The sequence below is a fragment of the Venturia canescens genome, chromosome 6 (genome assembly GCF_019457755.1).
Source record: "Venturia canescens isolate UGA chromosome 6, ASM1945775v1, whole genome shotgun sequence".
Classification (NCBI taxonomy): domain Eukaryota; kingdom Metazoa; phylum Arthropoda; class Insecta; order Hymenoptera; family Ichneumonidae; genus Venturia; species Venturia canescens.
In genome coordinates, this window is record NC_057426.1 from 16102171 (window position 1) to 16119465 (window position 17295).

A 17295-nucleotide genomic window follows, 5' to 3' on the forward strand; every position below is an offset into this window, starting at 1 on the left:
CAAAATTGAATGTGAGCATACACGATTTTTTCATACTTATGAAAACAGATGTTTTCATTGTATCGATTATTATTAACTTCGTATAATACATTTTTCCAGATCAATGCAGTTCGGAAAGTCATTGGTGTTTCTTGCAATTGTGTTTACAATAAAAGCGGACGTTGTAAACATATAGCAGCATTAATTTACTATATCAACTCTGAAGACAGTTTAACCAAAACAGATTTTGAACAACAATGGGGAAAACCGACTGCTCGTCAATTCGCGCAAGAAAAGTATTCAAAAGGAAAATATTTCTGTGAAATGTTTCCTTCCCAAAAGAAGTTCAAGGTGAATACAAACAAGCTAGACCCAACGAGCTTGACGACACCTTCACCGCTACGGACAATCATGCTTGAAGCGAAGAAAGATAAAAACGAAAAAGCAATTAACAACTTAATAAATGACATGTTAAAAACAGTAGAAGTGTCTCTTGAAAAAGATGAGTGCGAGAGGTATTTAAATATATCAAGAGACTCGGTAGAGTCTCGGGACAAGTACATTGACAGCCCTGTCGTCTGCTGGCCCGAGGCTCTCGCCGAGACTATACTTTCTCTGAATAAAACGATTCGCGGTGGTGGGGGTAAAATTGGCATGTGATTTTCTTTAATTGCGAAGCCTATGAGTTATGTACGACTTTGAAAATTGAACTTTCAGCTAATTGAGAAATTCTCTATCGAATGAGCCCAAAAACAGCATTATTGGTGGCGTAATTGCTGAGAAAAAACTTTGCACGGGCTCAAGATTATGCAAAAGTTACCAACACATTCAAAAATTTATGTGTCTGTATATTATAGTATAACACCATCAAAGGCACTTTGATGCTATCGAATTTCTGATTGGTTGGATCTGACGACATCCATTTTTAGACGTTGTGATTGGTTGTTGAAATTAGTTGTTGATGATTGGAAATCTGACGTCAACTTCATAACGTAGCACACGGCGCAGCACAGCTGGTAACAGCAGTCATAAATTCGATCGATATACATATATAAATGTACAAACCATGTGTCAGTTTTTGATCGCATGAACAGAGTTTCGACATTACGAAGTGCGTGCGGGATAAATAGAAAAATAATTTTCGTCATCTAAAGAAGTCCATATTACTATTTATTTTGTTAAAATTTGTGATATATTAAACCGGTATCAAAGCGGCCGCGTAAATGTAGTCTGTGATGTGTGTGTGAAAAAGAATATAAAAAATGCGCGATGCATATGTCAACGAAACTTTTCAAGATTTCATTATTTCGTTCGATTGGAAATAAGTGTTGACTGAAATGATCCTTCAATTAAACCAAATTACAAAATATTGCCCAGTGCGAATATATCGTCACTGGCGTGGTTATATATCATGTGTAAATAGGTTATACATACGAATAAATAGAACAAAAACACACGGAACTGTTAGAATGATATTAGAAACTTTACTTGAATAAATGTTTTCTAATTTATTTCCTGTGTCAACATTATATATAAACATTCCCATATTTTGCTTGATATTCAGTTTGGCTCTGCCCTCTCCGATCCTTGTTTTCACCCCATCAGTTTGCAGAGGATCGATACATATTATTAATTCGTTCCCTAATATGTGTCCTATGATTTTCTACTCCTTCTTCATGATGATTGTGGTAACATAATTCGAGAGGTTTCTAACCATAATCTTGAATTGCACATTTTGTAAATCAGATTTTCAAAAAAATTTCTGGTCTTGGTATAAGTATAGTTATTCTTTTTCTACTTGGTCTGTCGATTGATAAATTTGGAAACTTGTTCCAGAAAGCCTTTGGAGACTTTTTTTCTGATGATATGAAAAGTCGTATCTTCGGAATGTAGTGGGTAAACACAAATTTTGACAATAGAACTTATGAAATGACATGTGTGTTGAGTATTCCCACTTTGCAAACTGCAAATGTGGAATTAATAGTGAAAAGATTCATTATGATAAGTCTGCAGTTGCTCAGTTTTGGATACGATCAAATATCATGCCTGCCAACATCTATGGAAATATACAGAATTTCTGAATGCAATGTGCGCTATGTCATTTTAATGCAACATCATGACTTTTGACAACTTTTCATTATAATGCTGTAGATTCGGATCATTGAAATACAGCGAAAATCTGCAAACTATACAATTTATATACTGTGCCATTCATTTTACATTTTGACTCTAACCGTAACATATATATGAAGTAAAAAATTGATTATAAAAGTCTTCAGTTGCTCATTTATCGATAGATTTGAAATTGCTGTCTTCGAAGCTCATTGCGCAGATACATTGAACCGCAGCAGATATCTGCGAACTCTGAAATTTCTGTGGATAAATATATATGCTACGGATCAGCCCTTATCTTTGATTATGGTAATATGTAATGGAACTTGGTTCAGCAAGTTTTAAGGTGTTTCTTTTCAAATAGTATTGAAAATGTATTACTGTGGTATGGAGCGAAAACCTTCAAACTTTCATATTTTTGTGGCGCAGCATGTGTGCCAATACTGCGGTATGGAGCGAATACCTGCAAACTTTCATATGTTTGTGTCGCAGCATGTGTGCCCATCATTTAAATTTTTTACTCCAACCGTAACATATAATCTCAAAAATTCATCCCAAAAGTCTTCAGCTTTACTAATTAACTTAATTTTCCTTTTTCTAAATTCTATGCTGAATTTCTGAATTTCTAAATTTATTTCTAAATTATCCTGAAATTAAATTGTTTACCTCCACAACCAATGCAGGTACCTTAAACGTCTTTGAATTCCGTTGCTCTGTTGAATTAAGTACGCTCAGTTTTTTTTGCTTCTTTGAGTTCTAACATAATAAATGTTTTCAGGTGCCTTTTTTCGGCAACTATCAAACTGTAGATAATTGGATCGCAGCGGCCACTTGCAAACTTTGGAAATATATTTCGTCGGGGGTACGTTTTGGAATACACGAAAATGTCTAGATTCAGAATGCAAAAGCGACATTTAAAAATGGCCAATTCTGTTGGATTTGTTGAGTCTTGAATTTGATCTATCTTTCCTCTTTTCCTTTCTTTTTTCTAACGTTATAAGCTGAAAATCACATCTCGGGCCGCAACACGCATTGCTCCATGCTCTTGAGTTCCCAATGGACGAAACATATTAAAAGACAAGGAGAAAAATCACCAAAGTCCAAGAACAAACCTCTATCGAAATAGTTCCAATACAATTTTTACGAAAAATCGGTCTATTTTCGTGGAAACCAAAGTTACAAGCCGAAAAACATATCTCGACCTCCAACCTGCTTTCCACCGTGCTCTTGGGTTCCTAATTGACAAAACATATTAGAGTTAAAGGAAAAAAATTGCCAAAGTCCAAGAACAGACCTGTGACGAAATATTTGCAGTACATTTTTGACGAAAAATAGGTCTTTTTTCGTGAAAACCAACGTTATAAGCCGAAAATCATAAATAATTCGTAGAAATTTAAACTAAAATCCTATAGTCAACTGAACATAAATAAGGAACTTTAGAGAAAAAATACGTGATATCAAACCATAAACTTCCCCTAGGAAAAAAAAGGTTGGGACAAGTACATTGATGGTCCCTCGTTTGCTAATAAATCCATCCATAAAAAAACTTTAAAAAAAATTTTCTTTAAAAATACAGTACAATTCGAAAAAAATTTCACAAATCTTGAAAAAACATTATATTAAAGCAAAAACTAATCTGTATCTATTTTTCAAAGTGTTAAAAGAATCAAATAACAAGTAAAAAATAAAAAACCGAAAAATCGGTCTTGAAATCATTTTGGAAACCGATACCTCATTCTTCTTATTAGATTCGGACAGCTAAATCAACTGAAAAAAATTTCATCTAATTTACGTGTGGCATTAAAATTTATTATATTAATTCGAGGCCAAGTATTTTCTAATGAATTGAAAAAAGTTACCACTTGAATTACGTGCAGCATTAAAATTTATGATATCAATCGGTGGACAAGTATTTTATTAGTAACTCCAAATTTTGACATTATTAAATTCTTCTAAGAAGCTTTTAAATCCAAAAAACTCACATGAAAGCTAGTCATATGTTACTCTATGGTGGCAGAGACTTATAAGAAAATCAATTCTTCTCAGACTTTCAGGATCCTCTGGTATTATTCACAAAATTTGACGTCGATTGGATCGATACAAATTATGTTTACATATGTGTTAAAAGTACTTGTCCGGCCCATCACTATTCATTTAAATAAAAATCATTCATGAAAAAATGGAATTGTATGGCAGAATCCGGTTAAACATTTATTGAAATGCGATTCATTATTAGTTTAATGTTCGTAATAATAGTATAGGTTAGTTCTTATTCCGAATGGAATTCGTTCGCTGGATGAATAAGTGAGAAGCAAAAATTGCCGTCATTGAATACAAACTGGAGAGTTATTTTTTAAACTTGTACATATATATTATGTACAATTATTTTCATTTATCAATGCACAATAATATCCCTTGTATATTTCGGAACAATTTCTTTGCTTTTTTTATTAAATTAGTGCAATTACGTAAAAATTACTTGAAGATAATTCTCTCAATTCCCTCTGCATGGATACTTGCGATCCATCAGTTCTAGAGAAGCACTGATTATTATTGGGATGAACAATTTAAACGGAAAGTGATGGGCCGGACAAGTACTTTTAACACATATGTAAACATAATTTGTATCGATCCAATCGACGTCAAATTTTGTGAATAATACCAGAGGATCCTGAAAGTCTGAGAAGAATTGATTTTCTTATAAGTCTCTGCCACCATAGAGTAACATATGACTAGCTTTCATGTGAGTTTTTTGGATTTAAAAGCTTCTTAGAAGAATTTAATAATGTCAAAATTTGGAGTTACTAATAAAATACTTGTCCACCGATTGATATCATAAATTTTAATGCTGCACGTAATTCAAGTGGTAACTTTTTTCAATTCATTAGAAAATACTTGGCCTCGAATTAATATAATAAATTTTAATGCCACACGTAAATTAGATGAAATTTTTTTCAGTTGATTTAGCTGTCCGAATCTAATAAGAAGAATGAGGTATCGGTTTCCAAAATGATTTCAAGACCGATTTTTCGGTTTTTTATTTTTTACTTGTTATTTGATTCTTTTAACACTTTGAAAAATAGATACAGATTAGTTTTTGCTTTAATATAATGTTTTTTCAAGATTTGTGAAATTTTTTTCGAATTGTACTGTATTTTTAAAGAAAATTTTTTTTAAAGTTTTTTTATGGATGGATTTATTAGCAAACGAGGGACCATCAATGTACTTGTCCCAACCTTTTTTTTCCTAGGTTCTTTTTAATGTGCGATGCAAAAGCGACGTACATAACAAATCAAGGGATTGAAAAAAATCTTCACGATTTTTACGTCAAGAAAATCGTTATGTCAAGAAACGATATTATAAATTTGTGCTGTGAAACACTGAATCAGTCCAAATGTAATGAGTGGTTTCTTGCCAGAAATTTAAGAATATCTGCGAGTAAAAGTGCTCACAGTATTAAGAGTAGAGTACACAAATCAATCGAATCATTAATTGCAGATATTTTGTACCCCAAAAAAATAGAAACTGCTTCTACACGCTATGGAAGCGAAAATGAAAAAAATGCTCAACAGGAATACGAAAAGTTTTCTGGTACTAAAGTTAAAAAAATTGGGCTCCTCGTGAGTGAAAAACAACCTTGGCTATGCGCCAGTCTCGACGGAATTGTTATTGACGATAATAACAATATTATTAGAATAGTTGAGTTCAAATCTCCTAGTTCGTGCAAAAAGCAATCTATAGTAAATTTTGATGCAAAAAAGTGCAATGTAAATTATTTACTATTTCAAAATGACCAAGTTAATCTAAAGCAAAGTTCTATGTATTATACACAATGCCAAATCCAAATGTATGTAACTGGAGTAGACATATGCGATTTATTTATATATTCGCTGTGACCGAAATTTTCTTCACTTGGTACTCGAGGTCACAAAATCTCTCTCTCTATTCCGTCGATTTAATTTTTCGAAAAATAATTTCGTGGGCGCCAGTCGCAAAGCGACTCGACCAAAAAGAGAGAAAGATGATTTACCAGCGTAGTTCAGCGGGAAGGGGTGGATAAATTGAAAGTCATTCCAATGTTCAGTTGAGATTTATTCCTTACGAGATTACATTTACCGCGGCGGAGAATTATTCTAATTTTTCAGTGTACGGGAGGATCGCGAAACACGAGGGGAAAAAGTCACGAACTCACACTCACTCTCACTTTCTGATCGGGAAGACTACACACATCACAAAATTCTATCGAGCCCGTTCTTTCTGTCGCGGGTCTACTCGCGGTCAGAAAATTTATTATTGTTGGAAATTTCGTTATTAAAGGAACTCGGGATATCAGAAAAATCACCAAGCCCCCGATATTCGGTTACTTGGCCGGGCTGTTCTCCCGTCGCACGCGTACGCGCTCCCGATCCACTCGTACTTTCTCACTCACTCTCGCACCAAGGTTCCCGACCTTTTCCCCACGGTTACTTCCGAAATGTTGACGACACGACTCGTGAGAATTTTCGTAAGCGGCCACGCGAATTAACCGTTTTCTTTTACGCAATGAATCAATGTGAAAGGAAACCCACTCCGCGATAATGGAACGCAGGCACCGGAAAAATTAAGCAAACTAAAGCTTCTATATCAGCGCGGCGAAATCGTCGCCGTGGCCACAATTTGTCGAGCCAAAATCAAATAGACGGGATCCGTCACGAAATAATTCTTCCCGTTAACAATAACTATGGTTTCTGTCAAACAAACAACAATATTCGGGACTAATATTTACGAGAGCTCACTGAACCAAACGAACAATGAAAAGGGATAAGACTCACGGTATTACACTCTCGGGATCACACGTCCTGCTCGCTCGATATCCTACGAAATTCTGCCGAAAGCGATCGATACTCGTTACGCGGTGTCACTCCTCCCTCTCCCCTCTTGCTTCGATCTTTTCTCGCCCTACGTCAGGTGCGACACATCAATCTTTCTAGTCGGGTGTTAGACGGGGCCCCAAATTTCTCGGGATAAACTGTTTGATGATATTATTTCGATGATAATAACCCCTAGCCCGAACATGCGGTGACTATGAATTTACGTAACGGGAAGAGAGAGAATAACTTCTTTAGATTTGTGACTCGGGTATCGCGAATGAGATTCAATTTCAATAAAAAAAGGTCAAACGCCCCTCTTAACGGGACTCCCCTGGAATCTTCGCTTCGATTCTTTTCTCGAAATCTCGAGAATATTCGACGCAGGTATTATGCTGGTGTGAGTGTCCACGCTGTCCGGGACTTCGCGTACGAGCCCCGCTCGAAGTACGCCGACGTTTAGAGCCTCGTTTCTCTGCCCTCCCCTCTTGCTTCACTCGGACTATCCGACGGGAGTGATCTCAGGCGGGAAAATCGATGTTAATGCTCCAATAATTGAAATATTCCGAAGTAACAACGTTGAGTTCTTCCCCTCTGGCTCCTCTCTCTCCAATGTTGCTTTCCAAGAAAAATTAAAATAAACCGCGTGGTAATAAATTATTATTTTCCCTGCCATTTTCTATCTTACAAAAGCTCTAGTGGTCGGTGCGTGGCCGCGACAACGAACGAGGAGGACGGGATGCCGGCTCGACAATTCTCCGTCTTTCGAACATGTCATTTGTGACGATAATGTAAAATAAAATCGTCACATCGCAAATAAAAGATGGGAGCATTTGCATTAAAATTGAACGCAATGAACCTTTCTTAAAAAAAGTCGTGAGTAAATGTGAAGAGTTTTATTTTCAATATTATCTTCCCGAATTACATAAAAAATTATTAAAAGAAGAATCTGATCCAAACATGAAAAACAAAGTTAGAAGTTTTTCCGGAAAAGACATTGTTAATTTAATATAAAAAAGTGATATTAAGTTATTTAAAGCGATTGTTCCTGAGGAAAAAAGTCTTTTTTTCGTGTATAACACGTGTCTATTTTATTGCTGTTTTTATGAAATTTGTTTGTAAAGTATATCTTAATCTTAAGAATGTTGAAAAAAAAATTCGCCAAATAAATATTTATTCGAAATATGTAAAAAATGTACAAAAATTCCTTAAAAATACACACATATCCCTTCACTCTTAGCCTAATATAATTTTTGTAAGTATACACTTCACAAGTTGATATACAAATATTTTTATTCATTATCTGAAAATATTGGTGGTTGAAGATTAACCAATACACAACACATATGCACTATATCGTCGATACAATTAAATAAGTTTGCTGGTATTTTATTTAAAATCTGATAGATCCTTAACCGCTGCATGATTCTTTCCACATGAATCCGAACCTTTGCAATGTTATACGTTTTTTCTGTCTCGTCTTTTGTGAACTCAGATTTTTTTTCTAAAAACGGTGGCATAACAATTACTACTTGTTTACCTTTTTCATCAATGGTCCGTCGAATATCTGGAAAACCTTTATCTGCCAAAACAACATCATCTCCATCTTCTAATAAATCTATCAATCCAGATTCTATAGTAATTTGTGAATCACTTTTCCGTCCACCAGCTACTTTCGATTTGAAACTGATAAAACCGCCCGGAGATATTCCGATTAGAACTTTTGCAGTGAACCCTTTCTTATAATGAGAATAAGTGTACACGCGGTTATCGACGCCTGCAGGAACTTCAATCCTGAATTCCATACAATCAATTATTACGCGAGTGTTAACGTAATCCGGATAAAAACACTTCGGCATTGTTCCTTGTACAATATCCTTGGCTGGCCAAAAAACTAAATCTGATGTAGCTGTAGTTAACAGTTGTAAACATGAATGAAATATTCTCGAAACTGTTGTTCTGTGTACATTGAATAAAACACTTATGGCAGAAAAAGTTAATCCGGTTTTCATCTTCGTTAAAAATATTAAAAGTGCATTTTCGGCTGTGATCTTCACGTTATCCAAATTATTATTTTTGACAGCTTTTAGTAGAAATTCGAAATTTTCAAAACTTACTCCAGCAAGATCTAACAGTTGTTCTTTCGTTTTAATTGATGAAAACCCATTAAAATTACTTGCATCATTACATTTGCGGGATGCGATATCTGTTTGAACGAACTGATCTACGGTAATCTTTTCTGGTGTGCCACACTGTTTATGTTTGAATTGTTTCTGATTAGGCACCATTATCTTAGTAGTATTTTCAATTATAGTTGTTGGAATTTCAGCATGACAACAACCATTCTCATTAATATACCTGTTGCAAATAAACATTTTTTCTGGCTGAGTACAACTGGAAAAAATATTAGCTTGACACTCTCGATCCGTGTACACTTTAATATAACTTTGATTCATTGGAACATTATCAACTACTGCATCAGTCACGTTCGTTTCCATTTGCCCCATGATAACCTCTTTTGTCGTTGTAATTGATGATTCCATTTTCGAAGCTTTTCGCTTCATGTAACGATCATGTCTAGGATAGATAATTATATTATACAAAACTGGAAATACATTTTAGATAAATTGGAGTAATTATTGATCAATTACTTACCGTTCCACTAAGGACTTGTGATTAACTGCTTTTATTCCATATGCACCAAGGAATATGCTTGGAACATAACTAGGACTTAATTCCTCTTCAGATTTTTTATTGGCAACAAAATGGGCACTGCATATCAAGGTGGATGCCGTTGGATGCCAACTACGAGTACTAAATAATGATGAGACGCGTATGAGTAACATGAATGACGTTTTTACTTACAAAATGCTTAAAAGTGAGGTTAGGTTACTTACTTTACTCTTCTCACAGCAGCAATCCATCGGTTCCTCTGCTCTATTTTATACTTTGCTTTTGGAAATGTATAAAATTTACACTCACTATTTAGACCATTATTTTTGCAATTCACCACACAACACGAAGAATGGCCCATTTTTTAAAATTTTTCTCTATTGATGGTGTTCAATATTTCCAATTTTTTTTCCTTTTTTCACCGCTTCGTGCGCTTCGATCGATTTTCATATCCCCACCAGGGAGGATGCACGGAGCGAATAGTCTCGGCGAGAGTCTCGGGCCAGCAGACGACAGGGCTGTCAATGTACTTGTCCCGAGACTCTACCGAGTCTCTTGATACTATTATTAAGAACATTAAACTAATACTAAATCGCATTTCAATAAATTTTTTACCGGATTCTGCCGTTCAATTTTGTTTTTTTATGATTGATTTTTATTTGTATGAATAGTGATGGGCCGACAAGTACTTTTAACTCATATTAGTAGTAGGTGGCACACTATGGCGACCCCCACTCCTATCCCCACTCCTTTCCCCCACTAGGCCGAGCGGCCGGCGTTGTGGGCGAGAGGTTTGCGGGTGTGCGGAGGGGGATGAGCGTGTCACCATAGTGTGCCACCTTTTTTTTTATTTTTTCCCCGTATATATATATTTCAGCTCTTATTAATTTTACAATTTTGGTTATAATATGGTACATAATTCACAATACATATAGTAGTAGGGGGGTATTTTTTGTGGATATTTTTGGTTTTTTCGTTCGTTTTCACGACGGCGTCGATGACCATGGAGCGGTGGTTTACGAGGTGTGTTGCTTACAAGGAAAGGTTCTCTGCTGACGTCCTTCGATTTTGATGAAATTTAAATATGTTATTCTACATCAAAATCTAAAAGACACGTATTTTTTTTTATCGGCGGAAAAACGTTTCTAGGGGTTGAAATCACCCTTCAAAGTTGAGACCTCCGAGGGGTACTTTTCAGGTTTCACCTATTTTCACCTGAGATAATAGAATGCACCCAAATGGATAATTATCTTAATGATAAACGATGAAAAATGCAACTGGTTTCATATCGGAGGGTTGCATAGGAAAAAAGTTATAGGGGTTGAATTTCACAAAATCGTTATAACAAAAAAAGTATTGCACCTATCTCGATGAACTTAATTGCATTTCGAAGAGGGCAAAAAAATAGTAGATACGGGTTTTTGCGTTTTTCTCGCAAATCAAGTTAAGGGGGTGAACTACCCCTATATATGTTTACATCAAATCTCAATAAAACGGCAGTAATTTTTTGTTTTCCTTATTTCTTCTGGTCGTGATACGTTTTTCCTTCACATTTTCAATATTTACATCTTAAATGATGGATAGATTTTTCTCGAAATTACATTTTCATAACTAGTGAAAGTTATAGAACCTAAAGTATGCGTCCAATCCTTATGGTTTATTTATCATTTGAAGCAATCTGACTCTTCTAGTTATACTTAGAAGATTCTATTCAAAATTTATTTAAACAATGGATTTTACCTAATTGAGCAAGAAAAATGCGAGAACATCAAATTTTTCGGTTGAAAATTCTATCACATCCATAGTTTGAAAGAATTCACTTTTTCCCGCCAAAAATTACTGATGGGATAACTTCTACAGATAACAATTTTTTTTATTAGTTAATATTGAATAACTCCCAAGACAAATTCCAAAAATATCTATTCCTTATGTTTTTCACAAAAATTCGGTAAATATTGACACATTTCTATAGTTATCATCAATTCAAGTTATCATCAACTCCCCCCCCCCCGTCCCTTTACTTGACGGTGTTATTTGGAAGTCATCTCTGTTCAGTCTGTGACTCGCTCCCAAAATTAGATTTGAAATACGACGCGGAAGCAGTGATAAAACTGCGATCGCGGAATATATTCACCACAGTCGGTTATTTTTATTCTACACGAAAGAAGTGCCTTACAATTCGAGACTATTTAAAACGAAGTTGCAAGTATTAATCAAAATGAAGATAAATCCTTTGAACGTTATTAGAATGCTTCTCGCAACTTTTGAAGTCATGCATTTACCGGATTCGCCAGTGAATAACGATGAAATACAGTTGAAAGAAAACTTTGAAAATATTTTGTTGACTGCAATGAACGAATACAGTGGTTTTGAAATGGTAGAAGAAAATTCTTTGGATTTTGAAGAACCGTTCAAGGATTGGGAAATGGAAATTGTTGAAGATAAGGAGTGGGCAAACGCCTTGCATGAACCAGAACTTCCGCCTGATACATGCACTCGTGATGACGAAGATTTATCTTACGAGTACAAATTAAGGGCCGTTCAGTATTGGCGCAGCGGGAAGAAAGGAAATTTAAGTCTGGGCAGTGTTAAACAAAAGTTCAAGAGAGTGCAATCTATACGACAGTTGCAGCGGTGGGCACACAATTTGAACAAGGGTGGGACGTACAAAGAAAAATTAGCATGAATTTGTAGTTACACTTTGGAAAATTTCAAAGCTGCTGTGGATGCTGGTTTAATAGTGCACGATTCCGATTTGAAAAAATGGGCCTTACATGCTCAAAAAGAAATAGGGCATTCTGATTTTCGTTTCAAAGCATCTCCTAAGTGGATAAAATCATTTAAAGCGGCTCATCGTATCGTATCGAGAAAAATTAATAAGTTCATTACATCCAAAACAATTGAAGATGGAGAAATCTTGGAACAACAAATTCAAAAATTTGTCTTTGACGTAAAGCAAAATATTGCAACATACAAATTGTCAAATACATTCAACGCAGATCAGAGTGGCTTCCAGCTAGAAATGCATTCCGGAAGAACTTTAGCAATCGAAGGAGAAAAGCAAGTACAATGTCTTGTACAATCAGTCTCATCTACGACCCACAGTTATACGATTCAGCCGACTATATCAGCTGACGGCAAACTGCTATCTCCTCTATTTTTGGTTTTAAAAGAACCAACCGGCAAGATTGGTCCAATAGTGGAGAAAACGCTTTTCAGACCAGATAATGTGTACATAGAAGTATCCAAGTCTGGGAAGCTTACTTCAGGTATAAATTACACCCACTGTTTGTGTATAGATATTTTTTCGAATGAAAAAAATACGTTTTTCTAATTTCAGATCATTTCAAAATTTGGTTGCAGCATGTGTTTTTCCCGAAAATTGGTTCAAAATCTTTATTACTGATTGATTCTTGGACTGGACACTGCCCCCAAGCTGTACTTGATGTAAAACCTTCAAATAGAGATGTCAAAGTAATGATTATACCTAAAGGAACTACCGGAAAAATCCAACCCCTCGATGTTTTTGGATTCCGAGTATGGAAAAATTTTGTTAGACATTTTTCTGATACTTGTCTATTGATGAATTATAATATTGATTTGCATTTGAGAAATAATATCATAAAGCTGCAGTCACTCGTTCATAACCAACTGTCGTCACCACGTTATATCGATCTTTTCAAATATTCTTGGTACAAAAGTGGTTATATTGAAGAAAAACCAGCCAATTTTGAAAATCCTGTAGACTTTGCATTTGGAGATTCTTGCAACTCACATTGTGAAGTTCCAGGATGTGAAAATGTTGCTATTGTTCGCTGTTCCTGGTGTAAAAAGTCGCTATGTTTTAAACACTTTTTCGATGACTATCATTACTGCAGTACTTACAACGGCTAATAGAGCATACGATTATATATTCGCTTCTATTTATTGCTGTTGACATATTATCAATAAAAGATATAAGCATATTGTACGCTCTCTTTTTTTTTACTTGACTACGCAATTTTTCTATGCGTCATCCCAAATCTTGGTCTTATCTACCGAAACGAATATGTGTAAGCTCTCATCGTATGCCTGTGTTATCTCATTGCCAAATATAAATCAGTCAGAATTATCAATAAGGAAAAACGTATCACGACCAGAGGAAATAAGGAAAACAAAAAATTACTGCCGTTTTATTGAGATTTGATGTAAACATATATAGGGGTAGTTCACCCCCTTAACTTGATTTGCGAGAAAAACGCAAAAACCCGTATCTACTATTTTTTTGCCCTCTTCGAAATGCAATTAAGTTCATCGAGATAGGTGCAATACTTTTTTTGTTATAACGATTTTGTGAAATTCAACCCCTATAACTTTTTTCCTATGCAACCCTCCGATATGAAACCAGTTGCATTTTTCATCGTTTATCATTAAGATAATTATCCATTTGGGTGCATTCTATTATCTCAGGTGAAAATAGGTGAAACCTGAAAAGTACCCCTCGGAGGTCTCAACTTTGAAGGGTGATTTCAACCCCTAGAAACATTTTTCCGCCGATAAAAAAAAATACGTGTCTTTTAGATTTTGATGTAGAATAACATATTTAAATTTCATCAAAATCGAAGGACGTCAGCAGAGAACCTTTCCTTGTTAGATGGTCAGACGATGCTGTAGCTGGGGCGATAGAGATACCATAATGTGAGAGAGGTTCGTGTACGTTTGGGAGTGTTCAGATGGTTGATAAATAAGTTTTTACCCCATACCTGTTTATGATCATTCTTCAGCAGGTTTGAACTCCAGTCTGTTGAGTTTCGTGCCGTGGTACAGCATGATTAATTTTTTGTTTGAGGCTGCTTCGCACATCTGCTGGAATAAACTGCTCTTATCTTCGAAAACTTTGACGAATCTTGTCGGTACGAAGCATGTAAATGTGCTGTCCACGTCCATGGCAATTCGCTTGCCCCATTTCGTTTCGACGACATGGATACAGGTGATGTGGTATTCTTTGGCGAGTTCAAGTTCGGTCAGTTTTTTGACGGGGCGGAAGGACTCCAAAAGGCCTGTTTGATTGACGAGCGTGAAATCCATTGTTCAGATCGAGTTTTTTTATGGCCACTGTTAAAGCGCGGAGTTCTGATATGTCGCATATTCTTGCTTTAAACGTTGCAATATCGTGCAGAAAGATATCTAAGCATACTTTCAATTCACGTCGTTTACTCATGCGGTGTCTTGGGAGCACTGTCTGATCATCAGAGAGCTCAAATGATTTAAACCTCCTGTTTGGTAGATTCATATCCCTACCTCGAATGCAGAAAAGAGCTGACAACAATCTTTTGATGCAGCATCTCCCCCCATTGTCACAGGGTGGCAGTGGTGGGAGAAATCCGACAATACCTTGGCGGAGGTATTGGTTTACCATGGCCCCGACCGTCGCTAGCATAAGTCAGCATTTATAAGATAATGAAATGTGAGGATGAGATCAGCGGCAATGCGCGTCTTTACGAGGATGATTTTTTGATACCGGTTGCTTTTCCCTCTTCCTGCTGCGCCACCGTTAATAAACCAGCAGTCCAGGACGTGGTGGTTCTGTACTCCCACAAGGCGATGGAGCGATCGTTATGAGAAAGCCATTTTTTTAATCTCACAGCGCCGTTGAGAGCACACTTGAACGAGGTATTTTTGTGTAGTAAGCCGTGAAATATGCAAAAAGTACTGCTCTCGGGGAGGTTACGAGACGGTGGTTCTTTGTTCTCCTCTAGATTTATAACGAAGCAGTCTGTTAGCTGTGTCAAATATGCGGCTGCATCAGACCCTCTTGTAAACAGGCGATCGGATTGTACCGCGATTTGCTTTAAAGCAGCTTCGACCGCACGTAAAGGTGTTTCACCCTCGGACCAGTCTATACCGTGATGATTGCACTTTAGCCACGTGTTTTGTCGTTTCACACTAGGAGGCAGTACGGTATAAGCGTGAGGCGGTGATATGACACAGTGTGCTAAGTAAGATGTTTTCACAGAGACCACGGCAATTTCTTTAGGCACGAAGCTATTATATTTATCAGTAGTAAGGCTACGCCGGTTCTGGCTCAAATGGTGGCGAGGGGGGAGCGGTGTGCGGGGAAGCGCCAGGGCCAGAGGGGGGCAGCGAAGGGGGAAGCCGCGCGCCGTAGGGCCGTGTGTGTGTGTCGCACACATTCTCGCGGCCCTTGAAAAAGAAGGAGAGATAGAGCCGATGGTGAGTGTGAGAGAGATGGAATGAGAAAAATCGTGTTAATTTATGACCAGTGCGTTACGGATTTGTCTTCGCCTCGGATGCAGATAAGGGAGGGGAGGGGGGGTATAACGAAGGGTCTGCCGTTGGAGAGAGAGGTGTGAGAGAGATAGAATGACCGTAGAGAGCAAAAGCATGAGAGAGACGGAGTGAACGAGAAAAAATATTCTCTAAGAGTTTTGAACTCTGGGTGTATGTCGAGATGTAAACATTCAGTTTGAAATGCCACTGATTCGTCATCGCTCATGTGCGGGCCGGATAGGGAAGGGTCTGCAGCAAAATTATTCTACAATAATTCTATAAGAGGTCTCAAGATTTTTTCGACATTTTGTTGTTTTTTTTTTTTTTCAAGACTTCAGTATGAAAAGTATTCTCAAGATGGATAGATGTGCGAGTATGTATGCGATCCATCCGTTGAAAGAACATTGGATGCTGACTAAAAATGAACTCGAATCAATTCCTAAGATTCTGCTCATAAAATATTATGGTAAATTCATTCCATCGCTATGGGATCGATTACCTGAACATTTGAAGAGTGATAGTGAAGTTCAGTCTTATCAATATTGTCACGATCATTTTAATCCACCGTGGATGTCGACTCATATTGATGCTCTAGGACCAATACGTCGAGAGTGTGAAAAATGTTGGATCATGGAACAACTAGTGAATATTTATGCAATTTATTGTATACGGAGCCCTCGTGAAATGACGGCGGAAGAACTCCTCATTATATCACCATCAACGTTCAAGAAATATTTCAGTGACTTTACGGATGTTTTGTGGGAGCGTTTTCCATATTACTACAAATCCGACGTTGAAATTCAATCGTTGCGTCGATGCCATGATCATTGGAATACGTCTTCGATGGAAGATCACATTGATGCTCCGGCCCCTCTACGGAAAAATTGTAGGAAATGTCGGGAGAGGGAGGACATGCATGAGGTAGAGGGGGAATAACCCTAAAAATTCAAGAGAAATCGAGAGCAACGTCGTCGTCAGTCAGCTTCTGCATTAGTTCGAGAGCAGACGAGAAAAAAAAAAAAATCACTCTTCAAAAATGGAGTTTACATCTTTGAACAAAGTTGCCACGCTGGAAAACAACATACCAACGAAGAAGCTGATTGAACTTGAGGTCGGGACTGATCATCCAATTCATCATATTCGATCGGTGAAAACGAAATTTGGAAAACGATACATCGCCAACATCGGAGGTCAATTCATGGTTTTTCTACCGGGGAGACTTTCCGAGGCTTTCGACCAAGACGAGGATGAATTCAAAAAGCTGTTGGAGGTGGCTCAAGCGAGAGAACTCTACATGGAAACGTTTGCCGACAAGTGGAGTAAAATTTTGTTCAAACATATTCCAAAATCTTCGTGAAGAGAAAAAAATGTATAATTGTGATCATTACTGAAAAATCATACTAATAATAGTAAT

General features: G+C 36.7%; 2 protein-coding genes across 2 annotated transcripts in view; one reads left to right on the forward strand and one right to left on the reverse strand.

Moving 5' to 3' along the window:
- The window catches only part of LOC122411878 (titin homolog), a 1333995-nt gene that overhangs the window by 144473 nt on the left and 1172227 nt on the right, over positions 1 to 17295 (forward strand). The gene's annotated exons all lie outside the window — the stretch shown is intronic.
- On the reverse strand, positions 8096 to 10071 carry LOC122411873 (uncharacterized). The gene is made up of 3 exons (XM_043420946.1): positions 9836 to 10071; positions 9594 to 9752; positions 8096 to 9515 (listed from the first exon to the last, which is right to left on the reverse strand). Exons 1-3 carry the CDS (start codon positions 9970 to 9972, stop codon positions 8231 to 8233), a joined length of 1581 nt encoding a protein of 526 aa, XP_043276881.1. The 5' UTR covers positions 9973 to 10071; the 3' UTR covers positions 8096 to 8230.

Bases quoted from the DNA above. Each gene is read 5' to 3' on its own strand.
- LOC122411873 (XM_043420946.1), bottom strand. From the start codon at position 9,972: ATGGGCCATTCTTCGTGTTGTGTGGTGAATTGCAAAAATAATGGTCTA. The intron at 9,753-9,835 runs GTAAGTAACCTA...ATCATTATTTAG, and splicing joins GCTGCTGTGAGAAGAGTAAA to TACTCGTAGTTGGCATCCAA. The intron at 9,516-9,593 runs GTAAGTAATTGA...TATCTATCCTAG, and splicing joins CACAAGTCCTTAGTGGAACG to ACATGATCGTTACATGAAGC.